Genomic DNA, 27,849 nt, shown 5'->3' on the forward strand with positions numbered 1-27,849 from the left:
TCAAAATATTATGTACTCACTCCCCTCTACAAGTCCTAGAAGTTTGTAACGAGAATTTCTGAACACCCTGTATAAATAACAACCAAGAAAATAATAATATGGGAAAGTGTTGTAATTATGCTAAATTTGACCTGAATGTTTTCAGACCTCTGAACCCAAAAAAGTCAAATAGGGAGAAAATTCCACCCTTTTGACTTTTTTGGATTGTGTATTGTGTATTTGTGTGTATTGGCATCTGTTTTGTTTAATATCTCAGGAGGGGGTAAAGGATTAAGAAACAAAATTTGGCATGGTTACTTACATATAAGAGGCATTGATGCTATTAAATTTTGGAGTATGGAAAACAAGAGTAGGGAGATAGGGGGTCACATTATCTCAATTAGGGTCAGACTTAAAAATTTTATTGATTATTAACATTTACAATATTTTTTAGAAACTTGTCTCTATCCTCAAAATTAAGCCTTTTTTGCCTTTCTATAAAAATTAATAATGATATAAAAGATGTTTTATAATAAAATCTCAACAGATGGCCCACACATAATATGAACTTTGTGTTAATGTATCGTAGTGTTTCTTAAACATAAATATTTTTTGCTGTGAAGGTTATGCAACTTGTTGCTGGATGTTTATTATTATAAAAATAGTTTCAAAAACTAGATTTCACATAACTTCATAAATATTTTTTTAAGTTATTGGGTAAATGTCATTATGTTCAATTACTTTGAGGCTCAATTTATTATTATTATAAATTTTTACATAATTTGTAGATAATTGTGTATAGAAATTATTAAAAGATTGAATGTTTCTTTTAAACACTCAAACAGAAAATAAAAATGTCTTTTTATCTTGTCCTTTTCCATATTCTCAGGAACACATTCCACATGGCAATGTTGACCTTTATATTGAGGTTTATTTTTCCCCCTCAGTAAAAACTGGTCCTTCTAGTAGTGGATTAGTATAAAAATATATAATTGATAAAAAGGTCTGGGATGATAAATTAATAATAATAAGATTCACAAATTTAGAAGAAACACTCAAATATAAACATAAAACATTTTAATATTTGAGTATTTCTTCTAAATCTGTGCATTTTTAATATTTATGTTCTAGATTTTTTTGATTGATTGTAAAATATTTTATCTTTAAATTGTAGTTAATCATACTTACTTAATCTGCAAGTAGTTAAACGTGAAATAATATATAAACTATAAATTTTATACAGGCCAAAATTAAGAAATAATCTTCACGGCACTATATATCTCATGGAAGTTTTAGATTTAATATTAAAATGTAATGCTGAAAGGCTGTTAGAACAGAATCTTCATCATAAAAAGGAAGGAAAGAAACGTTACAGTAGAGGAAGCAGAAAGCAGAAGGGAAATAAATGTTTTCCAGATGCAGAACAGTATATTAATCCATGCTTAAGTGTTGAAGAAGTTGATCTTGCTTGCGAAGTATTGAAAGTGCTCTTTAACCTTACAGTTAATGTCGATAGATATAATTTAGATGAGGTAGGTGAAATATATTTAAGTTATTTGTTTCTTATTCTAAAATTGAATTTAAAATTAATGTGAATAATATATTTTTAAAGATTTTGTTCACTATTTTTTAAGAAAACTTTAAACTAATTACAGACATAGTTATGACATTAAAAGCTCTTCAGAACTCTTAAGCAGATACAAATAATTTCGTAATTACAATGTACTTCTGCTTATTGATTTTTCTGTATAGCCCAAAAATGAATTCTGGAATTAAACGATGCTTGAGCCAATGCTCAGCAATGCAAAAATACATTCTTCAATAGCTTCAAATTGCCGTTATGATTTTCAACATTTATAAAATGTTATAACTGACAAAATACTGTAGTTACAAAAATTTGAGTACATTTATACAATTGATTCTAAATAAAACATCTACTTTAAATTCTTTCTCTTTCAATAATTTTAATAAAGTAAAGCTCTTAATGTCAGATTGTAAAGTTTGTAAATAGATCTGTGAAACTGTGTTGCATTATCTGTAAAGCCAGTCTAATAAGTCCTGATAATAGAAAATACGTACTAGTAGATGAAAATTATATTATAATAAAATAAGGACATTGAGGCATATTAATTTAACTTTGTAAATAGAATTTGGATATTAAAATAGTAGCAGAAACATTTGTGGAACTAGTAATTTTACTTGTAAACAATGAATTACATCAGTTACAAGTAATTTACTTGTAATTTATTATTGTAAAAGAAATACTATTTAGTTTTTAATTGTAAAGTTGTGGAAACACAACAGTTTGTTAACCAGATATATTAACAGTATAACTTTTATTTTTATATATTTCAATAAATTTATTACACTCATGCCTTGCTAATACAGTTTATCAAGTTACAGGCTGCTACTATAAAATAAATTACAACCTTTTTTCCCACTTCCCAGTGCACATAAAAGCCTAAAAACATTCTTATGCTCTTTTTTAATCAAATGCATAATAGCAGTAGGCTTTAAAAAGGTTTCAAAAGTAAAATAATAGTAAATAAAAAAATTTTAAAAACCTCCTTAAGAGCAAGGTGAGGGCCAAAGATAATAAACTTTAAAAACATTGCATTTGCAAAGCATCTTAAAGCAAGCTACACCTATATATGAATAAATATATAAATATAAAAACATTATATTTATGCTAATTGATTTATATTTTTAGGAAGAAGAAGCCCATTTTATGAGATTAGTTAGTATACTGCATGATATTTTGCTATGTGATACGTCAACTGTGGATAAGAAAAATGAATTACACAGGTAACTATTTTTGGAAATGATTACAAGACCATTTAAAATTATTCCATAAATTTACTTTCATACAATTAATGAAGTTAATAGATAAGTTATTTATTTTATTAAATGATTACAGTATGTTTGTATTAAATTATTATCATCATCATTACATTCACATAAATTTTCGTTTAAAATTATTTTTCAGTCATACTGTGAATCTTTTGACCAATATGCCTACTTCCAGCTACGAAGAATTGTTAATACCCTTAACAGACATTCCTATTGATAAAAGTGATAACAAAGAGCACGAATACGAAGGGATGAGTATGGAAGTTATCTCGGTGCTTTTAAAATTTATGGAAAATCGATTACATAAGGTTTGCATTTATAAAAATAATAAATTAGACAAGAACGTACACGGAACCAATTATGGTGTGATACGCTCTAGCCGCTCATTTGTCTGGGCAGGCCGACTTGTTGCACATGTGCAACAGTTTTTTTTTTTTTTTTCGTAAATTGTTTCTAACTTATGATCAAACTTTTATTTAAACAACATTCGTTAATCAAATAACCATCTAGGAACGGTTTGCACCTGTTGCAAAGCCCAGAAGGGTTCGAAAAGTTTGTTTTTTTGTTGTTTCGTTATCACACCGAAATTGGTTCCTTGGTGTACGTTATTAACAATATTCAGTGTGGTGAGTAGTTATTTAAATTAGTTAAATATTATTTATTAAAATATTTTATTTTATTTGAAAATTTGGCAGAAAAATTAATTTTTATTATCAGAATTGTTTAACTAAGTGCAAATGTATCAATCATTTTAATTCAATTTCTAATGAGAATTTCATTACATTGCAGTTTCTTATGTTTTAGAAGTTTTAATCATTCCTATTGTAAAATATCTTTATAGGTCTGTCTGGTGTAGGGTCTTCCAAAAAGAATGTTATCATTTTAAATTATTGTAGTTATGTTAATTATTATCCAAGAATGTTGTAAGGTACATTAAATCATTGGAAACTATCCATGTTTGCCCATTACAGTTTCTCAGAGTGCATCTTGTGTCATGTGGCATGCATCCAGCTAATACCCAGATTCTACCTACACTTGCTACAGCATATATATCTGTTGTCATTTCTCCCTCAGTAGTCACAATGTTACAGCTCCTACAGAGATTATTCACATTGTGATTCAAGTAATTCTGAGTTTGTGAGCTGCAGTACACAAAATACCTTCTCTGTTGCAGAGTCCATTATTTATTTATTTTTTTTATGGCACTTCCTAGAGATATTAGACACAAGATGTTTGAATGCAGATGGGAGATGAAACTCAGACAGTTACTCTATCGATTGGTATGTGTTGCATACTTCTAGGATAATGATTACACTGGCCAACAAATTTTTTGTTGAATAACTATCAACACCTAATTTGGGGGTACTGTGTTCAGATCATAGGTTCGTTTTTTCCAGAAAGCTCTGGATTTTTTGCAATCGATAAATGTCAAAATTTCAATTTTTCATGTTTAACTCATTAACCTCTTTGCATATGTGGATAGATATTTGACGAAACTCTCTCAAAATGAACTGGGCAATAAACTTTAAACCACAACATAGTCTAAATGTCTTTAGTAATACGAACTAAACCCATACAGTCATAAACTATCTTAAAATTAGCTAATTAATAAACATTAAGTTTCAAAATAGTGTAAATTCTTTTATTGGTACAAAATGAAACACATACAGGCATACTTTGCCCTAAAATGAGGTGATTAGTAATTATTACATTGCAAAATAGTCTACATGTCTGTAGTGGGTAAAATTGGAAACACAGACAGGCATCAACTGATTGCTACATAATGCATTTGATCCTACAATGTGGGCTAAGTACAAGTGCATACAATCAAAGCAGAAATTTGCATTTCAGGCTCTTGCATTTGTGATCTATTTCAGGACAATCCTGTGTAATGCTCCAGCAGTAGTCTGCCATCATATGTTTGTCCCATCTCCTTGGTAGTGCTCTTCCATGATCTTCAAGTCATGGGAATTCTGAAAGGTAACCCCTTGTTTCCCTTTTGTCTAATCATGCAGCATTTCCTTGCAGTTGTGACACACCCTATGTGGGACCCATTTCTTGTCTTGGTCTCCAATAGTAAGTCCGAAGTATGCTTTATAAACGTGTCTCGCAAAGAAAGCTATATTACGCCTTTGTCGAGTAAGGGTGAAGTATCCACAAATGTAGCAAAAAGTGTTGAGGTTGTTTGTTCATAGATGTCTCCTTGTAGCCATGATCAGATATGAAAAAGAATCTACATTTTCATATCTACACAGTTTTATCATATATCATGCCAATAATATAAACATAAAGTGCTGGAATGCAAAAGTTTGAATTGTGTGAAAACTAGAGCATGGAGAGAAAAAACTGTTTGCAGATTTGAAATCAGCACACCCAAATTATTAAGAATGAGTGAAGAAATCTTATGCAACAGATTTCGAAAAAATTTGTTGGCCAGTGTTAACATAGTTACAGTATTTTAAAATTGTAGCATTTATTTTGGAAGACCTGTATAGTTTAAAACATAGAACTTGTATAAACAATGAAGTAAGATGTAGAATTATTTCCAAATAAACTTTTCAACAATTTTTACTTGTAAAAACATCAACCGAAACCCAACTCATAGCAAATTTACTATGCATCAGGTTTCGATTGATGTTTATATTTGTATATCCATACCTTGCTGGGGTATGCAATGGTCGACTGAGTGCCTTGAGTGGATGTTTCTGGCCAAGGGTGCAAGTATGTTCCCGGTTGGCACCATATTAACTGTTGATGATTGTACATTGGGCTTATATATACTGGAAGAGGAAATCGGTTCAAAAGTCCAGATAGCATAACTGGCAATGACGCTGCAACAGTAGGTGGGAGTTGCAGGTTTGAGTCCCACTTTGGGCCGATTCTTTTCTTCCTGTTTGTTCTAAATTAATTAATTAAATATTATAATTATTAATTTTAATATGAGATGGTGCCTAACACCTCCCTCCAGTACCAAATTTATTTATAATTCATAATTATTATTTTCAAAATATAGCCCGATTAGTTATGGCAATTGTGGGTGTCTAATTTTTACTTGTTTAGAGCGAAGAATCTAACTAAAGTTTAATCCACTCTACAATATGCAGTTCTTTTGATATGAAACAAGATAATGTGAAGACTACATTTTTGTGTCTTCTAATTACAAATATTTTTTGTTATTTTGCATTCTGATTTCATTATTTATACAAGATCGAGTAATTTTAGTTGTTAGAATTATAGCAAAAACTGCTTATTTCTGTTTCTCATTTAGTTAAAATGCAGAATTATCTGTCTGCATTGTTGCAGTGATTATTCAAAATAATTACTTCTTTTCATAATCTGCTTTTAAGATACTTTATACAAAGTAATAATAAAGTTTATAAACATTAATATTAAATTAAATTTTGAGTAGTATATCAATTAAAAGAAAATGTTTAAAATGTATCAGTATTGGTTTTTGATGGAACAATATTGTAAAAATGCATGAGTGAGAAGATAAAAATCAACAAGTTTTATATTATTGGACAATAAGTACTTTTTCTATAGATGAAAACAGTTCTTTACCCCTAAGATTAATCCATCAGTGGCCAAGTGGATGAAATTACCTTGTAGTTGGTTGTGGGTTTGCACATGACAATGAACTAGCCACAAGGAGTTTGCAGGGTTTCTTTGTGTGTCTAACACCTAAATAAGGAGTTAGTTTCATGTACAATTTTTTTGAGTGACGCTCCCTTGGCAGTTTATTTGTATGTTGCATTGCTTTATCCCATCAAACCTCCTTAAGATTAAGACAAATTTTATTCTAACAATGAATTTTTAAATTTTTTTTTAATGTAAGTTTTTGTAATTGGTGATAAACATTACATACTTCAATATGTTTTCATGAAATGAAGGTTTATTTATAGAAATAGTGTAAGGCAATTGTACAAATATTAAAAAGTATGTATATATATTTTCAAAATATTTAATATATTTTTACTTTTAGAAAACAGAAATAAAGGAAAGTCTGACTCCAGTTTTGACTTGTCTTTGTGAATGTGCTCGTGCAAACCGAACAATCCGAAAATATCTCCGTATTAAGGTATTGATTGTTTTACTCAAAATATTATTGCTTAAGTACACAAATCAATTTAAAGCAGTTATTTCACAAAATATTTACATTTTATGTAAACAAATGCATATGTTTATAAATTTGTGAATGTGCACACATCTGATGACATACAAATTCTTCATTCCTTGATGACAAAAACGTGTGTGCATTAAGGAATATAGAAGTATATATATTTCCTATTCCATTACTATACTCCATGTCAAATACTACTACAGTTTTTGAATTTTCAAATTTGTATTTAGATTTGAAATTCATCACTGTTCTTTTGTAGATTCCGGTATAGAACATTAAATCATACACACTTGAAGCAGATCTATTTTAGATCAAAAAAGTTTGTCTGAAACAAATTGAATTAAAGTTCTTTTCTGGCAACACATTAAGGTTTTTTGATTTGTTAATTTAACCCATCGGTTTCATGAAGAATTTGAATGGGTGAATTGGAGCTTTGTTGGAAAAGCAGGGATAATGTGGAATATGGTAGCTTCAAAGGTTTGGGAAAGATTCAAAACCTGTTTTGGATGTCACAAAAATAGGGAAAAATAAAGTAGTTAAAGAACGTAATATCTTAATGAGGAAGTTTGAACTGAACAGAGACGAGAGCAGTAAATTAAATAAAAAATAACAGAAAAGTAATTAAGCTAGAGCAAGATATGGGAAATAATACACAATACACGAGAATTTAGATAGTAAGGAGGGAGCAAAGGACATTTATAAAATAGCAATGCTTAGAAAAAGTAGAGATATAGAAAAGGTAGGCTTAAAAAAGATAAAGAGGATAAGAAATTAGTGTAAGGAAGGAAGGGGTGTAAATAGGGAGTTGATGGAATATTTAGTAAGCATTTAAATTAAGGTACAGGTTTAAGCAGTAGCTCAAATTTAGAAATCAGAAAAACTTCAATGAAAATATAACAAATAGGTTTATGAAGCTTTAAAAAGAAGAAAAGCTGTAGGGCTGGATTGGATCACTGCCGACACATGGAAAATTGTAGGTGAACTTGGAGTAAAGTGGTTAATTAGGTTATTTAACAGGATAGCAATAGGGGACTCAATTCTAGAAGAATGAAGAACTGGATAAGAGCTGTTATATAACAGAAAAGGATGTGTAATGGAGTATGTAATTCTAGATGAATAAAATTAATGAGTCATACAATAACATCACAAGGAAAGATCATAGATAATATGATTAGGAATGGGATAAGTAAGAATGAGTTTGGATTTATGCCAGATAGATTAACAAAGAAAACCAATTTTTGCAGTTAGGCAGATAGAAAAATATAGCTTCTGATGCTTTAACTTGATATTCATAGATTCAGAAAAAGGTTAAGATAGAACATAAAGGGGGTAGTTCAGAATAAAGGACATTAGAGCTGATTATTTGTTTTGTTTGTTATGTATTATTTATGGAAACTTATTTCTTATTTTTATTAATAATTTTAAATAATATAAAAATTTAATATTAAAAAATATAAAGTATAAACCTTAATAGACCTATAATAAAACCTATTAGACTTTGGTCTAGGAGATGAGTAAGGATTTAATAAATTATTTTACAAGCTTTATGAGTAATTGCATTTTTGAAAATTTGTGTGTGGTGACCCAAAGTTTTAACTGTTTTTTATAGATCAAATGATTATTTAATGTGTTTTTTGTATTGTATTTACAACAGTTTATTTTTTCCACTTTTTACTTTTCATTTCCAATAAATTTTGCTCCTAAGTATATTATTTAATGTTTAGACTTATTAAAGTATCTTAATTTTTTTGTAATTTTTTAGATTTTGTTAAATATTATATTTTATTTTGTTTTATAAATGTACAGAATTCATATATTTAAAATGATTAATGAATATAAAAAATTCTGTAGGTCTTGCCACCACTCAAAGATGTCATGAACAGACCAGAGGAAGGCATGACTCTTAGAAACAGGTACTTAAAAATTTAACTTTCAAAACTCATTAATTTTTTATATAGTAATTTACAGATTTTTCATAACAAAAAATAAATTGAAAACTTTTAGATTAAATATAGATTAATATAAAATGAGAAATTGCTGTTATAATTTTTAAATTTGAAAAAAAAATTGCTTTCAGAAGTCATTTCAAATGTTAAAGTTTGTTGAATTTATGTAAAACAGATTATTTGTAAAAAAAAATTCTTTTATCGAATGCACAAGTTAACCAAAATTCACACCTAAACGCTAATTCCAGCAGTAAAAGTGAACAAACTTTAATGTTTGAACGTTTTCGGCTTCTTTTAGTGGCCCTCCTGCAGGTAACAAAAAAAAAAAAAAGAGTTCTATCGTTCTCTCTTATCTTGGTTAGGGATAGAACGGCCTTTCTGTATAATTTGGCCAGCGTCACCATGCGTAAATCTATTCTTAACCAAGATAAGAGAGAACGATAGACTGTTTTTTTTTTTTTTTTTGTTGTCTGAGGAGGGCCTCTAAAAGAAGCCGAAAACGTTCGAACATTAAAGTTTGTTCACTTTTACTGCTGGAATTAGCTTTTAGATGTGAATTTTGGTTAGTATAGTTCCAGTTTATGTGTGCTAATTTTTTGTCTGCACAAGTTAATTTAAAAGTGTAAGAAATTCTTTTTGTAAGCTGATGAGGGCCACTAAAGCAGCTGAAAACGTTTGTTTTATTTCAATATTTATTAAAATAAGCACGGGAAGTAGTACTTAAAAGCATCTGAGTGTGTTTGTAAAAAAAAATACTTTATATCTAAGAAAGCTTTATGAATGTGACTACAGAGTCGGCATCACATCAAGATGCCACGTCAGGACTGACTCCACTCTGCCTTAAAGGACGCAGAAATCATGATAGCGATTATGTTTCATTTCGTGCGTGAGCGGTCTTGTTTGTAGGCAGCCAGATTTGAGATGGAGGATGTCCATGGACAGCATAGCTGCAAGAATGAAGCGCACCCAACTACAGCATTTCTGAACAAATACTCGTTTTATTGTATAGATTAATTTACACATATACACATACTAGAGTTTAGCTATATAGCATGACATATTTAATAAGGGTTTGTATAGCATAAAATATTTTATAAGCTTTTATGTAAAAAAGACTAACATAGTAGGCTGCACAATAGAGAGTTTACATTTAATTTGTGGTGTGATAAATACCTTGGAATTTCCAAAGAGATAAGCCTTTTTCCTGGGGATTTCTAGAGATGTTTCAGACAGTGCTGGAGATATTCTGTAGATTCTATAGCTGAGCTGAACATTGGTAAGTTGTCCTGGGATGGGATAGCTTTTAATATAGGTGGATGTAAATTCAAAAGTCAGTTATCCAATGTCTTAAATAGATGAACAGCTGGGGAACTGTCCAAAGGAATTGGGGCTGGCAACTTACAAAATAGTGAACCTTAACTCCAACCAACTCTAGATGATCGACGAACTCCTCTGTCGTCATCGATTCTGTTCTTTTATTTTTGGGTCCTCCCCCTCGCTACTCGTGTCCTTTTTCGGTAATATTTAGTTCTACAGTCCAATGGCGATTTTTCCGTTAGGTTCCTGGTGATACATTTGATGTGTCATCCTGGAAAAGAAGCAAGTCTGTGGGAAAACACACAACTATATCTTTTTTAGTTTTTTTTTCCTCTTTCGAAAAATTTTTGAATAAAATTTTTTCGTCAAGTCTGGGCTCTCACATGAATAATACAATATATAATAATGCTTTCGTGTGTTGTTGTTTCTGTCATCGGGATACACTCAAACATTACTTTTTAGCCAATGTTTGAGTATATCCTATAGTAGATATAATATGATATCAGTGATTTTCAATTGGTGTGCCACGAAAATTATGAAGATTATTAAATAAATTATTTTTGAAAGAAGTCCAAGAACATTAATTGCACGTCAAAATTAAAACCTCTATAAATTGATTATACGAGTTTTTCAATGTTATAGTAAATAAAAGTATACATAATGTAGTAAAAAATATATATTCATAAGCAAAATTATATAAGCATAACACCAGGTTATTTCATTTAAAATGAAATTTTCTTTAAATCAAAAATGTATCTATAATTGTCCCTGTTTAGTTCAAATTATTTTAACTTAGACATAGCAGGACGTAGGGCAGGTTTCTAAAGGAAATTATCATGCCAGTTTTTTATGCAGATTAAGACGTAACGTTAATTATTTTTCTTATGTAAATGATAATTATTAATTTTAATAACTATTGCTGTAACCTGCTGCTATTTTAAGGAACAACAATACTGTTTTATTTAATTCACAAAAAATATAGACAAAAAGAATTAGGTTAAGTGGCAAGTAATATGGCAATAGAATGTTTACAAACACAATTTTAAATTATGTGATTTTTCTGTGAAAATTTAATTATAGGTTCAAGTGTGCCATGAGATAAAAAAGGTTGAAAAACACTATAATATTAATATAGATTGTGAAGTAGATGTAAACATTTATTTTAAGAACATTGACTCATCAGGATACACTCAACCATTGGCTAAAATAAATAAACATATTTATTTATTTTAGTATTTGAATATTTATTTTTATTTATATTTGTTTTAGCCAATGTTTGAAGTGTATTTATCAGAAACGTTTTTCCATTCATTTGCTTTAAATTAATATAGAAATAATAAGTTTGCTGCTACTTAAATGTTTTTTAATGATATACATACAACTATTAATTACATGCGACATTCCTTTTTATTATGTGATTGTAAATTAATTAAATAAATAAATTTACATTTTAAGTAATTACTAATTACTTACTTAACTATTAAAATATTAAATTATAGTGTAGATTTTAAACCTAATAAATCAGAAAATATATATATGTTATTTTATTATTATGATAGAATAATGGATTTTTTTTTTTTTTTTTTTTGTATAATCTTCATTAATAAAATATATTATTTACACTTTTTTGATGAATAGATTAGTTAAATTGATGACTTCACCTATGACTGATGTTAAAGAGCTTGTAGCAGAATTTCTCTTTATTTTATGTAAAGAAAATGGTAAGTGTAAATAGTGAGGTTGAGCCGATGTTTTCAATGCGAAAACGTGTATGTCGGACGTTCAGCGTCGCTTTCCTGTAAGCCTAGAAGTTTGGCAATGGCCTTTGGAATGTCTAGCACGATTTCACTGACTTTCCAAACGTCGTTGCCAAACTTCTAGGCTTACAGGAAAGTGGCAGTGAACATCCAACGTACATGTTTTTGCGTTGAAAACTTCAGCCTCAACCTCGCTATTATTAAATAATACTTATTAATGAAAATAAAACAAAATGTTTTTATTGACATGATGTAACTTTTTATAAAATAAGAGGGCTGTACCGAAAATAATGCAAAAGTGGGCATAATTTTTTTTTTATTTACATACAGTAACTCTTCCTCAATACAAAGATACTACTCAACATAATTTATATTATAAATAATGCATTTACACTTTGAACACAACTTTGGCACAAATGCATTGCTTGTGACTCTGTTGAGTTGTACTTTTGTATAGAGGAAGTGTTACTCTTACTAACAAGTGCAATTTCAATGATTGATGTCAGTAAGTAAAAATGTTATGCCCACTTTTGTGTTATTTTTGGTACAGTCTTCATAATAATAACATAGATACTGTACATTAAAAGATTAGTTTTTTTCTTAAAAAAGTAGAAAGATTAATGTTTCAATCATATATTAGTTTAATTATAAACATTTGATTAATGTAAAAAGTAAAGTAAAATTTGCCACCTTCATTTATGGCACTGTCTAGAGGTAGTAGACAGCAAGATGTCTGGATGCAGATGGGAGACAAAATAGGGATGGTTAATCTATTGATTAGTGTAAATTGCATAATTCTTGGGTAATAATTAACATAATTACAGTAATTTGAATTCATAGCATTCATTTTGGAAGACCCTGTACATATGGAGAGTTATATTATGCACACAAACTATTATTAATCCCATACTATATAACTTTTGAAGGTATTAAATTAGAAGAGTGAATGTAACAAATTTTAATTCAAATGTTTGTCAGTTTTAGTATTTTTGAGGTTTCTTTTTTAATTATTATTTAATGCTAGAAAGTCAAATTATGCACTAACTATAAAAGTGATGTCTTTTACATTGTTCAATCTTTTAAATATTCTAAATGTTTTATTTCAAATGCTGTTGTTTAATGGCCATATTCCTGCAGATACAGGTGTGAAATCTGGAAGTTAAGAACCTAAAATTTCTAAATTATTTCACTCCAGTTATAAACGACTTAATCAACAACATTCCATACCCGGGAAATTGTTGACCCTCGAATGGCAACAATTGTCCCCTAACTGTCAACAAGCCGTTATTCCTTCGGAGCAGGTAGATCATCTTGCACGATGGTTTATAGTTAGCGTCCGAACTAGTCGTTTATTTAATATCCCGGGAACACCTATGGCCCTAATAGCGATTCGTTTTCGCTCACGTGACAAGTTTTCCCATCAAAAACTTATAAAAGACGCTTCCTTCCCCCTAAAGGGGTCGGACCGTCTCTCCACTAAGAAGTGCACTACGCCGTCGACCGAACCCGAAAGTTTCAAGGTGTCTATGTTTTAAGTGCCATTGTCCAGTCTACGAATTCTAAGATTCGACGTGCCATCGTCCCATTAACTGATTCTCTGTCATCCCGAACATCATCGTCACCTCTGAGAGAATATTCGTCCATTACGAACTCCGTCTATTACGGACTTGTTAAGAGGTATGAAAAATAATTGTAAACTCTCTCTCTCTGGCCCCTTTTTGTATACAAGAATAGAAGTGTACTTTAGTTCGTTTAGCTTTTATTAAATCTTGTTTTGTTATAAAATGGTGTCTTTCTTGACTGTCGGCTTCGCCTTATCGTCGACCCCATCCTTCCTCCTCATCCACTTGCGTAACGCGTAACGCGCCGACAACGTAACAGCCATCCTTGACAAGTGAGACGCCGGAAAAAGAGGTACGACAAACTCTTACCTACCTCCCCGGGATCTCACACATTGGTGACAATCGAGTGGGTTTCCGACTTATTCGGCACCCCCCCAATTTCACACAGGCTTTAAAATAAAAAGTACTTTAATTTAATCTTGTTTATTGTTTCTCTTCTAATTTAACATTTGAAAAATGGGATTATGTATTATGTTTTCAAAAGTAATTTCATAAATCATTTTCATAATTTTTCATTTAGAAATAGTATTATCATTTTTTATAGAATTTAATTACATTGCCTGTTGTAAATAATAATAAAATGTGAGCATTACTAATTTCTTGATGTAGCTGGCCAGATGGCTGATGTGATAAGGCATTAGCCTTACCGACTCAATCAAAAGAACCCAGGAATTTTTTGGGGAGTGGTCTAACGGGGATGTGTTGGGTGCAATCCCTTGCCACTTAGCTGCCCCATTGTATGCCAGATTGAACCACAATGGGCCCAAAAAAATACTTTGTAGTGTCCACAGATATGAAAGAATAAAAAAACTCTAGATATCTTAGTTTTAAGTATGAAGGAGTGTGAATATAACATAAAGATCTCTCCTTTCTTCATTTCAATATTTTTTAAGATTAGTGTAATTTCAATTAATGATTGATTAAATTTGATTAGCTTTATAATTATTTATCATAGATTTTATCTCTTGAATTTTGAATGCAAAAATCTAAGAAATTATATTAAAATGATTTATTATTTTTGTATAGTGGAACGACTTATTAAGTATACTGGTTATGGTAATGCCGCAGGACTTCTCACTAATCACGGTCTCATGCAAGGAAGACAAGGAAATGCAAGGGATTATTCTAGTGATTCTGATGATAGTGATACAGAAGAATATCTTAAATATAAAGACAAGTAATAAAATTTATATATTTCAAGTTTAATTCATACTTCTTACATAAGATTTACAAATGAAATTGATGAAGAAAAGTTTGATTCTGAATTCTGTAACAATGAAAATTTAAAACAAGGTAATTCTTCAATGGTTTAAACAAGAAAATATTTGCTTTTAAATTAATGGAGTAATAATTATGAAAAATCATAAATCGGTCAATCACTTTTGAGCTTAATTTCTTACCTTCTGGAACTTAACAGTGCTTAAAGGTTTATTTTTTTTATAGTTATTAAATTTATTATAAGCAATAAAGACAATAACAATAAAAATCCAGCATCATTAAAATACTAATAGGCAAACAAACTCGCATTAATCAAAAGAACCTCCATCCTGTAACAGCACAGACAATAATTTATTTGAAGTAATACGCGTCATCTGTTATGCATACAGTTGCATCCAATAAAACTAATGTCCCTTTGATTTAAAAATTTTGTTTTAATTACAATTTTTATTTGAATTTTCTAATGCTACATTTACACTGATGACAACAAAAACTAATATTTTTATTATTTATTTGTAATCCGAAAGTTATTCACGATTCGACATTTTTCATTACTGTAATAGGATTGGCCGATCAACATAATTTTCTCACAATTCTGTTTGAATAAGATGGAGGAACTAATTTATATTAATATGAGTAGCTCTGATTCACCACCGATGTTTTGGTGTTTTCCTTAACAACAGTAATAAATTCAGCTGTCGACATTGAAGAATTACCATTTTACTCTACATATCCATTTTTAAAACAGACAAGTGAGTCTAAAAGTGCAGAAATCTATGTAATATTGCTAAGGCTAATGTAAATTACACACGATCTAACATGAAAACTAGTGAACAATGCATTTGGTGATGAAGGAATATGACAAAAGACACATCACAGTTATAGTTTAGGATCTGTGGTTATTGTCATTGGCAATTTGAATGCAGTCTAAGTTAAAACTTGATAATGGCATTGAAAATGTTTGTGTATTAAAGTTTCTTTTTTATGATGGATATTTGGTATTAGTGTATTTGTTTGAACTGCATTCAGTTGTACTGTACAAGCTGTCTATTCATTAAAAATAATGTTCTATAGAAGAAAATATTAAAATAGTCAAACAACCAAACAACAGAATCATTTAAAAAAATTAAAACTGAATCATTGGTATGTATAAAATAATAAGGTTATAAAGAACTCTTAAGTGTTGAAAACATTTTGACATCATACATAAGAAGTAAAGTTTTACCCTGTTATAATATAGAAAGCATTTAGTTGACTGTTATTAATTGCATTGTGAAAAGTGTATATTTCTATTTTTATGTATGTAGAATAAATCCAGTGTCAGGATGTTACGAAGAACCAAAACCTAGTCCACTCGAAGGCATGTCAGAAGAGCAAAAGGAATACGAAGCAATGCAGCTTGTAAATATGATGAATAAATTGACCAGGTATTAAAGTTTTTTAAATTTTATTTATTACTTAATTTATATATTAAATAAATACTGTAATTCTTCTTTTTACACAGTCCATTTGTGAAAATATACATTAATGTGGTAAAAAATTGTAAAAAACGTCAAGAGTAAAATACTATATTTGAGAATATGGAACAGCTTTCCATGGATTCTTTTACAGTTGTTATTTACATGTTTTTGTGGAACCAATTGATTGCATAAATGGAGGGATTACTGTATATTTAGTATTCCAACATTTTACATATATACAAGCACTGTTTAAATAGGAATGTGTTTCACTTAAACATTTTATTGACTGAACATTGCAAACTTTTATTTACACTATTTTTAATATAATTAAAAGTATTAATTATACTGTAGTGTAATATTATATAATAGTATAATTTAATATAGTATAATTTACACTGCAGTATAATCCTTTAACACTATTATACTGTTTTTTATCACAATCTTCATCTGCAAAGTGTTCTAGAAGTAACCTAATTTTAATTTTAAAGAAATTATTTGGTTAAGATATCAAATCCAACACAAGTTCAGTCAAGATGATACTGATGTGGAACCTCTCCTCTAAAAAATTTCTTTTTTAGTCTGAACAATTCCAATGCAGTTCTAAGCTAATACTGTCAGCTTCAATCTGTATTTTATGTAAGATAGTATACTCCATTTAAAATGCTGGTTATTAATGATGAGCATATGAAAATGGATCAGAACTGTGCTTTTGGCTAGTTAGATGTGTTTCTATTTGTCAGTCACAGACAGATTTGTTTATTCGGAGGCCCCTATAGTGACTGGTGTCCATGAAAATTCTACTACAACTTTCTTTACTTTAGATTTGTACATTATATTACATTTCCTGAATCATTTCTTACTTTTTCTTTCTGTTTCTTTTATTATTTTAATTTTTATGATGATCATTTTGCAGAGTCCCCTGGACACATGCCAGGATGCCCATTCAGCCCTTTTATCAGTGAAATAACTCTTTGTACAATAAATATTCTAGCACAGAACAAGAGTCAGTTTAATCCACATGTAATTTATATTGAACCGTTTTCATGAATGAATTTTGGAGATAGTAGATTTTAATTGTTATATTAACCATGTAAAATTCTTTATGCAGTTTCAATAGCTTATTCTGGTTTGATCTCATTTGGTTTATCAACATATTTTTTCCTAAAACGTTGATAAAATAATAATAAGTTAAATTAAAACAAAATCGTATTTTTTTGCTAAATTAACCATAAACTTACATAAAATTATCCTTGATAGAAAAATATCAGAGTATTGTGGAAATGTGAAGTATTAAATTACTCCAAACTGCCCTGACTTAAAAGTCAAAATTATTAAGAACTGCTCTGTTTCAAAGAAAATTTCTTGTCCAAAATATTGAGATATAAGCATTAGCCTGTATAGCATTATTAATTTTCTAACTAAAAAGCTATAATTTGTAAAGTAGCTGCTACAACTGTTACTATTTGCCAGAATCAAGATCAAAGTCTTCTCTTTATAACAAGCTTGATGGCTTTAATATGCTTTTGTGTCAGTTTATTATTTGAACAAAAAGAATGGTTCCAACAAATAATAGTTTTATAATGACTTTTCTAGCAATTTTCTTCTTTTTTCTCGGTGAAATTCACAGACATTTGCAGATTCACGCATGCATGACGTGGCTGCTGCAGGAAACTACAAATTCGTAGCAGTCGTAGCAAGAGAGATCTTTCCAGTATTTCATGAGTTATACGTGCGGTCTGTGCTTGTTTCAGCACTAAAATATCAATTTCTGCAATGTTTTCTCTATCAGAGATTATTTGTGTTTTGTTAAATTGTATTAAATTGATTCCCTTTGATTATTTTAGTACTGGAGCAAGCATTTACACATGCATACACTTGTTCAATGTTAGAAAGATCTCTCTTGTTCTCGGACAGATGTTTAATATCTTGTATATAATGTAATATTTTATAATTGATATAAATACTCGAACATTCTTCATTTTACATTTACTTAAGATATTTTTCTACATGACGTTTTAGGCTAGCCAAAGTTGCTGAATGACTTTACACTTTAAAATTTAGATAAAATAGAATTGTCAAACAAAAAATTACACAATTTTAAAGAATTTTAGAATATTCATTTCAAATCATTATACAGTTGCTCCATTATACAGTGGGTCAAGTCCATGTGGCTTAGCTGAATGTTGATGTCATAACTTTATCGCTTTCAATGCCTGATTTGCCAATGATGTCATTATTTTCTTCCTGAAAGCTCCTCCTGTTTCTTTGCCCACTGAGAGTGATTTTACAATTGCACTGTATATGTAAATATATCAAAATAAAAAGTCATGCTTTAATTTAGATTTATCTGTAATTTGTCTGAACCTGCAAGTTTTGTTTACTGCACAGATGAATTACCATTTATGCTAATTGAACTTCCATCTAATCTTTGCTTCCAAATCGATGTATTTAAAAGATAATGGTATGGGTTACTTGGGCTGCTTTAAATGTACATGACTTTGAACTCACAGCTTGACATATTATTTGTTAAATATATATTTATATATATATTTCCTAATATTTATTGTCTCCTCCAAGTTTATTTAAACAAAAACTTTTAATATCTGACATAAAATTGAGATATGAACAAACATTTTTAGTTAATTAGTTGTTGGGTGAATTTTATGCTGGTTATTACTTTTTCTGTACTTTGAACTCATTCAGTTATTGTATATGTTATGTTCTGCAAAATACAGTCAACCTTGATATAACACCACCCTCACAAAATGCCAATAAATACTTACAAATGGATTTTTCTTTTAATAATTAACTAGAGAATGTTCCAACCTGAGTTACTAAATGTATAATTTTTGAATTTCAAAGAGCATTTTTACCACAAAATTACATGAATTTTAAACTTGTGAATACACCTTATTATTTGTGACCCTTCGGTTTAGCACCACATTAAGTTTAGTGCATACTTTGAAGGCAAGCAAATGACTTCTAAATCTTGACTATTTAATTTATGCATTTTTTATGGTTTATTTTGCTTTATTTAATAATTAGTTTTCCTTAAATCAAATCAGTTTTTGTAATCCTTTAGTATTGACATATATTAATTTCGTGAGAAAATTATCATCAAATCCACCAATCCGATTTTCAATTAACGCCAAACGAACTGCCATTTTATTGGGTGGCAATAAGATTATAAAAGTCTTTATATCTAATTATTTAACTAGTTTTATTATAGCCTGATAATACAGCAGTTCATTTGGCAAAAATTTATCATCAATTCCAAAGATATCAGTTTGATATTCATCTACAGTTTTCAAGTTTTACAAACATTTCACAACAACAAAATTCCACTTATTTAACTCAGTTATTTATCAACGTAATGTAATATTGCTTCAAAGACACCATTTTGCTTTGTACCAAGAATTTTCGTCGGAGTAAATCATTTCAATGCTAAATATATATTTTTAAACAATAAATTTTGTTGTTTTGAAATTTTTATTGTGTAAAGTACAAAAGAAAAATTATAAATTTCAGATTAACATCTTTCAGTTTTCGTTTCCTGCCAATTGAAATTAGTAGATGATAAAACAAAATAGCTAACATTCCAGAAAGGACGGTTGCTAAGGCTGCAGCCGGTAACCGTTAAGAAACCAATTGATTTATTCATTTGCTGAATTCCCCGAGCGACGGCTAACGCCTTTTATTTATTTACGACTTTGAGATTGTTTGGCAGTTCGCTCCTTCAGAATGACACTTCATTTACATTATTTTACTATTTTTTTACAACTTTCAACATTGACTATTTACAAAGAACTTGATGCAGTGGAGATTTTTATAATTGCATTTATATTGTATATAATTGATTAAAGTGTTTCTTATTAAAGAAAGTAAATTTTAAAATACCACAAAAAATTTACGAGTGATTGACAAGCATTATTCTCTTTTACGCAATATTTTATATTGTCTTTTAAGATTCTTCGACGAATTAAATAATAAAGCATTTGAGACATTTTATGTACAGTTATGTAAATCATTATATTAATTAAAAATATGAGAGAAATTATTTTAATCAAACTTATATTATTAATTTATATATTTACTTAATCAAAATACGAAGCAAAGTATATTGAAAAAATACATACAATATACTGTAAATGTGTGTTTAATCTTTGAAGATAATAGAGAAATTACATGTAAACATTTTATAAACTTGGCTATAAGCTCTATATATGGATGGTTGTATGGCCAAGTGGTTAAGGTGAGAGAACTGGAGATGGTCTATCCTGGTATTTTGGGTCCCATCCCTCGCCCTACCTCGTTGTGGCCCCCGATCAAATCCATAATGAGCTTGCTAAAAAGGCCTTCTTAGTGCCACAGGGTGGATATTGTTTAAAAAATAAAGCTCTTTATATGAAATTGAGATAGGAATTGTACAGCCTTTTAACAAAAATTGATTGTAGTAATTATTGTGAAAGGAACTTATTGACAAAGTAGTTTGAAGTAAGCTTGTATTTCTGTTTTTATTTACAGTAGAGCATCAATTATCCGAAACAATTTGGGACGGGGGTTGTTTGGATAATCAATTTTTCGGATAACTGATTATGAACGAAAAATTATATTAACCTATCCCATGTTGAAATTTGTTTAAATCCTGGTGCATCATTAAGTATCCTCTCATGGTCGTTCCAGTACTGCCAGCTAAAACACACACACCAACAAAAATAATATTGTAGTAGCCCAAGACATAGCCGAATATTGCAGCTTCACAGCACTAGCAGAAATTTAAATTTGCCGACTGGAACGCTTTGGGTTAACCAATGTTTCGCTTGATCGATAATCGATGCTCTACTGTATTTAACATTTTTTATGGAGAAACAAATACACAAAAAACTTAAATTAACACCTTAATGTTCGCTGAGAGATTTATTAATTTAACTAACGTTTTCGGCTTACTCAATAAGCCATCTTCAGGTTTTAACTTTCGAAAAAGAAACAATATCGTTCCATTAAATCTAAGTTTTTTGTATATTGAATTCTGCTGGGTACGAGTGTGGTTTATACGAAACAAATACAACTATATATCAAATTTTGTATAACAGCTATACATTAAAGAAAATGATAGATATAGGATGACCCAAGAGTCAGTTAACTAATCAATATTGGGTCACCCTGTATCAATATATAGAAATTTCGAGAACTGATTTACTTTACTTGTCTGTAAATAGTTACAAATATATTAAATGATGCTTATTTTCTAGGGACGGCATCCTTCAACCCATGAAAGTGGGTGACGACGGAAAGCCCCATCCGGTGGAACACGTGCTCGAGCTTCGAGAATGAATCGTCTAATCATCGAATTCGATTACTTTGTAATTACAGCATTACAAACAAAAAAAATTATGATATATTGCCAGATTTTTTAGTATGAAGATTCTTTTAGCGGTTCTTTATACTTACAGATTATTTATATGCCAGTTTTGGTGACGTAACCATCAATTATGTATACTTGGCAAATTTGTTTAATTCTTTCGTTGTACATTCTGTTTTCTAATGATCTTAGAAAATTGGACGGTTATTTATACCTCGAGAATTTAATGTGTTCATTCAAACGTACGGAAAGAAAGCATCAAACTGCAAAACTATTTTATTGAATGCTAATATTATAAAAGAAATAGCTTTATGTGAATCTATTTTTATGTACTATATAATTGTAATATTTGTTATCGTTTACCGAACTTAATGTTACGTAAATGCAGCGAATGCCGAAACATAATTTATCTTCTAAGTTCCTCTCCCTCCGTCATTCAGTTCCAAGGAAGACCTTCGAGTCGTATATTTTCATATATATGTATCTGCGAGCATTTATGCCAAAGAATACTTATTAAACCTTAAACAATTTTATTTTTTATGCGATAGATTTAAGAAGAGGACGAGTTACATTTCTGCAAAGTAAACTACAAAGACAAATTTATAAATTATTATTATTATTATTATCATCATTAGTAATAGTTTTTGTAAGTAATGTAAACTCTTGTGTATCGTTTGAAAGTGAATTTTGAAAGTTTCGTGATCTATCGACTGTCATACGTATACATACATATATATATATAAAATTATATATAAATCTATTATTTCAGAGTCTTAAAAACAATTACACAAAGTGCATTCTTGCTTTTCCGAAATATTAAATTTGTTACGAGACCAATATTGATACATTATATATTTATATGGTTCTAATTTAGAACTTTATTATTATATATATATATATTAAAATTTATTGATGGATATCTTTAAGTGTAGCATTTCGTCGATAATTCTTTCAGCAAATTTAGGATTTGTAATTGCCGTTATACAGTGAATATGTATATTTTATCATCGGTACCTTCCCCGAAAGAAGAAAGGTATTTTAAGATAATTTTTTTCCTCGTCGTTCAACAGGAAAATATGTAATCTGTTTTCAGAAATAAAACCGAAAAAAAAAAAGGAAAATAATGAAGAAATCCTTGTGTTTTTATTGTTCTTGCACGAAAATATTTGCAAATAAATAGAAAATAAAATCTTCTAGAACTTTTTTTTTTAATTATTTTCGATATAGAATTAAAGGATCAACCTCGCTTCTTCTTTTGTAAGTTACTGAATTTAGTATTTTCACTCTAATCCTATTGATTTATTTTTTAATTTTAATTTTATTTTTCAATTTATTACTTTTTTTTTTTTTCATTTTAACTTCAGAAAATTTATTTTATTTTGATTTAGAAATTTACATATAAATTTTATTTAATTTACACTTAAATACAGTCTATTGTTATTATTATTATTTAAAAAATTAAAATTTAAGGAGTAATTGCTTTATTTTCTAATTTTTGTTTCCTTTTTTTTTTTTTTTAAGATAATTATTTTAAGGAAAAATATCAAATTACATTATTCGCTAGAAGATTTTTAAGAACTTTATCTTCATTTGTGAGTAAATTATTATTATTTTCTCTTGAATTTTTTAAACTTTCGCTACATTTTCCCACTCGAAAAAAGAACTTTTCCTCTCGTCTGCCGCATATTTTTAATTTGATTAAATTTGCGAGAGGAACCGAGCGTTTACGCAAAAAACAAACAGCAATTTTAAAATCTGCTTCCGACGCCGTCTCTTTGTCTGACATTTACAAAGATTTTTAAAGTGAAAACAAATTATTTCTACAAAGAGATTAGTTTTTTTTTTAAATAATTGAAATTAGTAAATTGAATTTAAGTAATAATTTAAAATATGATAAACACAAGAGTTTTATTGTTGTTTGTATTTTAGAGGAGTTGATATAATTAAATACTCTCTAGTTAATTTATATCCACTTCAAGTTTAGAATTATTTGATTATGCGAGTATACATTTTAGTCGAATTATCAAAAATTAAAGCGGCAAACGATGCCTTATTAATTTTTAATTCGCTCCGATAAATGATAAATCCGAACGACTGCGAAAGGAAACAATACTCGGAAGAAAAAAAAAAGGAAAAGGAAATACACTTTTACTTTCTCGCTCCTTCGGCCATTAACTAATTATTATTGCCGTTTTCTCGAACTTGTGAATTAATGGCATTAATTAATTTATCTGCCGATCGTTAAAACATTTTAATTAGTTAAATTATCAACCGAATATTTTCATTAATGTCAAAAGTATGTATTAATTATTTAAATTATTTAGCAAATTCAATGCAAAAAAGATCAAATAAAATCTTTTTTTTCTTTTATTTCTAAATGTTTGTTTGATGATGATTTTCTTAAAGATAATTATTCTCGATTTTAACTTAATAAATTTTTATCGTCAAGTTTATTTTAAGTGTATCTGTTGATATTTCTAAAGGAACATCAATAAAACCGTTTATTACATGTTTGAATATTGTCGATTGGCAAAAGATACCTTTATTTGAAGCGTCTAAACACTTTAGAAATAGTAGGAAAGACACTTTTCTAATTAAAACACTTTTCCTAAAAGTTGTAATAAGGTAGAATATAGGAAAATATCTACAGAAAGACTCCAGTCTGCCGCTCTCGAAGACTGGATTCCAGTGCAGATCAGTTTTTACAGTCGTGTTTGTAAGAAATTCAGAAATAAAATAGGAGAGTTATTACCTAAAATATCATTCCTTTCCTTAAAGAACAGTGCAAAAGTTCTAGGAAAATACCTTCAGAAATATGGCAGTTGGACACGCTGGAATATTTAGTTTTAAATTCACTTCAGCTTGGAAATTTTCCTCGAGGAGCAGGTAAACCCTTGTAATCCTCATCCTCACTGTCGTGAGGCTTCGTCTCTCACTACTTGGTTATATTGTTGAGAGCGTGGCCAAACCCATAATAAATAAGGACTTTTGAGTAGTTATAGGAAAGGAAGAATTCTTTAAAAAAATTTTGAATTTATTGCAAAATTTATAATTTATTATTATTATATATTAAAGAAGAAAAACAATTTTTATAATTCAATTTATTATTTTTTTAAATATTTTTATCAGTTGAAATTTAATAAATTGCCAAAGAGAAAATTTTTTATTATTAAAAATAGTAATGTTGTATTGTTATATATAATTCAGAATATCTTGATAAAGATTTTAAACTTTAAAAGCATTTGCACACAAATAAATAAGTATATATATATATAATTTTAGGTTTTAAAGCTAAAATAAATATTTTTAAAACTCAATATAAATGTTGACAAACATTTTTTCTCCTTTAATTAAAAAAAAAAGACAAAAACTAAAGTGTTTTCTTGTTAGAAATGAACCGAAAAAATTGTTTAAATTGTCGCTTGGACAAACACACGTAAAATAGACCCTCTCGCGCGTGCCACTCCGTAGGACACGGCTTCGATCGAGCCGGTTCAGACCGACAAAAAATCAAGTCCGTCGAGACAAACCCAGTACGTAGGGTCCTGTCGTTTTTCGGCATTCGGCCGCCCCACTCCGGAAGAGACCGAACCCTCAACGAACAGAAAAAGACTCCGTGCGTGCCACACTGCGGGGCGTGGGTTTGATTTTGGGTCGGTAGAAACCCACGAAAATTTCAGCCTACCCGGGCACTTGTTGGGGTCCATTGTTTCTCTGTGCTGGACTGTCCCATTGTGCATCCATCCAAACCCTCAACAAACTGGAAAAAATTCCTATTAGTGCGTGGAGGGTTGGAGGGAGTTAAAAATAAAAAACATTATTATTATTATGATAAAGGGTAAGATCATTTAAAATTCATAAATTTAAAAATTGTTTAATAAATATATTTAAATTTAACTCTTGAAATATTCTCTTGATTCTCTTTAACTTGCACTTTATATATTATTATTTAAATATACAGAAAAATAAAATTTTTATATAATTTTTCCTCTTTAAGTCATGTCAAATTAATAAAAATGTACAAAGTTTTTATTGTATGTATTTAACATATAAAATACTTATTTAATAATTTTTTCAGTTGAAAATTTCAGAAATTTTTCTAAAGTTTTAGAATTTTTTTTTTTATATTGAAAAATTGGAGGAGAAAAATGATAATTTTAAACATAACAATTCAGATTTAACTTTTACATTTATTATTAATTCAAATATTTATGAAGAAAAGTAAAAAAAAAAATGCTTGAAAATTCCCATTGATATTTGCAAATTTTGTATTAATTAATTTAACCTTTTGTTTTTCTCTTTTTTTCCTTGAGAAAATTAAAGATTTTTGCTGTTTTCTTTCAATATAATAATCAAATTTTGAATATTTTATTCATTTTTAATTAGAACTTTAAAGAAAAATTTTATAAATAAATAAAAAAAATTCAAAAAATTACCATTTATGATTACAAATTTTACAATAAATAATGATTTTTAAAGAATTTTTCATCTTAATTTTTAATTTAGAAAATTCAAAACAAAAAAAAAAGAAATTGATTGATGTAAAATTCACAACTACAAGCAGGCAAATTTTTGAAATATTCATATTATTTTTTAATTAAAGTTTAATTAATTAGAAATTAGTAAAATATTCAATAAAAATTAAGAAATATTATTATAAAAAAAAGGTTCAAGATCTGGATATTTACTTCAAAGAATATAGCAAAAAACCCAGGATTCACTGAAACATTTGTTTCAGAGAATCTAGAGAAATTTACACGTTGGCATCATTTATTATATTTAAATTTTACACATAAAATTGATTTTTTAAAATAATATTTTAAAGTAATTTACTTTATTAATTGCTGCAACTTCCACATTACTTTGACGGGTTAATGTAACCCTTGGTGCCAAGATGGCGGCTCGTCTCTGATTCCAGCGAGGAAACAGTGGGACGTACAGTACGTTCTAACCTATTCTAATAAATTACCATAATTATTAGCAACCAAATTATTAGAATAGGTTAAAACGTGCGTCCCACTGTTTCCTTGCTGGAATCAGAGACGAGCCGCCATCTTGGCACCAAGGGTTACATTAACCCTTCGACGTTACTGGCCTTGAATGTCCAGAGTAATTTTCACACTGGCAGCACATTTACCACTAAAATAATCAGTTTTACTGATTTTTAGCGTATAATAACTTATTTTATTTAAATTTTACACTTAAAATATTTTTAAAAAATCTATTCTAAGCAATTTTTTTCGCGTAATTGACCTTGAATGCCCAGTGTAACTTTCACACTGGTATAGCATATTTACCAGTAAAATAATCGGTTTTACCGATTTTTTACTGCAAAATATATTTAATAATTCTTTACAGTCGATAGTAATTTATCGTCGAGTGAAGTAAAACAAAAAATAAAATGAAAAATAAAAAAAAAACAGGGTGGTAGTGGTAGTAGTAGTGACTGTATAGCAATTTACTAAGGGGGTGAGAGATTGAATAGGCCGAGTATTACTCTCGTTAATTTCCTATTTTAGAGTCAGTCTGGAATATTTAAGGTAGTATAAGCTAGAAAGAATAACATGCCAGGATGATTTATTAGTTTTCTAGACACCATTAAGGACTATCTACCATTGATTTACCAACAATGACTCGGATCGGTATATCGACAACCGGAGGTTTCCGAAGGCAAACCACGTTTCCAAGAAGTAGAACACGAGGGGGAGAGAGAGAAAAAAAAAAAAAAATAGAATAAAACTCGATCAAAATTTTATGGAATCCTCTGACAAATCCTAATTTAAGTTTGATTGAAAATACCGAGCTTGTCTCGACGTACATGACAAACCGGATATAGTCGTACAGACAGGAAGACGTACATTCTCCATGACAGTAGAAATCAATCTTTACATCGATCGAATCTTCTCACCTCCGCTTTCTACGATAAAATATAAAATAATGTCGATTAATTAATTTAATTCTAATTAATTATTATTATTATTATTATCTACAATTCAATTAACGTGAGGATTTTAATGGTGTCGAATGTAATTAATTGGGCATTTTTATGCGGAATTTTCTCGTGTTTAATGATGCGGAATATTTATTTATTTATTTATTTTTATTTCCGCTCCTCTTCCTCCTCTTAAGTAGTTTTATTATTAAAGAGTAGGACGAGATCATAAATTTATAAATTATCTTTTTAGGCAATTAATTCGTTGGCCAAATTACCCTTCTGC

The 27,849-nt window shown here is 29.0% G+C and overlaps 1 protein-coding gene across 1 annotated transcript in view; it reads left to right on the forward strand.

Moving 5' to 3' along the window:
- The window catches only part of ric8a (ric8 guanine nucleotide exchange factor A), a 45,241-nt gene extending 22,478 nt beyond the window's left edge, over positions 1-22,763 (forward strand). Inside the window, exons 7-15 of the mRNA XM_067284421.1 lie at positions 1,223-1,511; positions 2,690-2,784; positions 2,966-3,137; positions 6,812-6,907; positions 8,801-8,862; positions 11,851-11,933; positions 14,618-14,768; positions 16,117-16,236; positions 21,522-22,763. Coding sequence (XP_067140522.1) covers positions 1,223-1,511; positions 2,690-2,784; positions 2,966-3,137; positions 6,812-6,907; positions 8,801-8,862; positions 11,851-11,933; positions 14,618-14,768; positions 16,117-16,236; positions 21,522-21,603 — 1,150 coding nt within the window. The 3' untranslated portion in view covers positions 21,604-22,763. The remainder of the gene's footprint in view (positions 1-1,222; positions 1,512-2,689; positions 2,785-2,965; positions 3,138-6,811; positions 6,908-8,800; positions 8,863-11,850; positions 11,934-14,617; positions 14,769-16,116; positions 16,237-21,521) is intronic.
- Positions 22,764-27,849: the final 5,086 nt, after the last annotated feature.

The sequence above is a fragment of the Centruroides vittatus genome, unplaced genomic scaffold (genome assembly GCF_030686945.1).
Source record: "Centruroides vittatus isolate TY-2023 unplaced genomic scaffold, ASM3068694v2 scaffold_1172, whole genome shotgun sequence".
Classification (NCBI taxonomy): Eukaryota; Metazoa; Arthropoda; class Arachnida; order Scorpiones; family Buthidae; genus Centruroides; species Centruroides vittatus.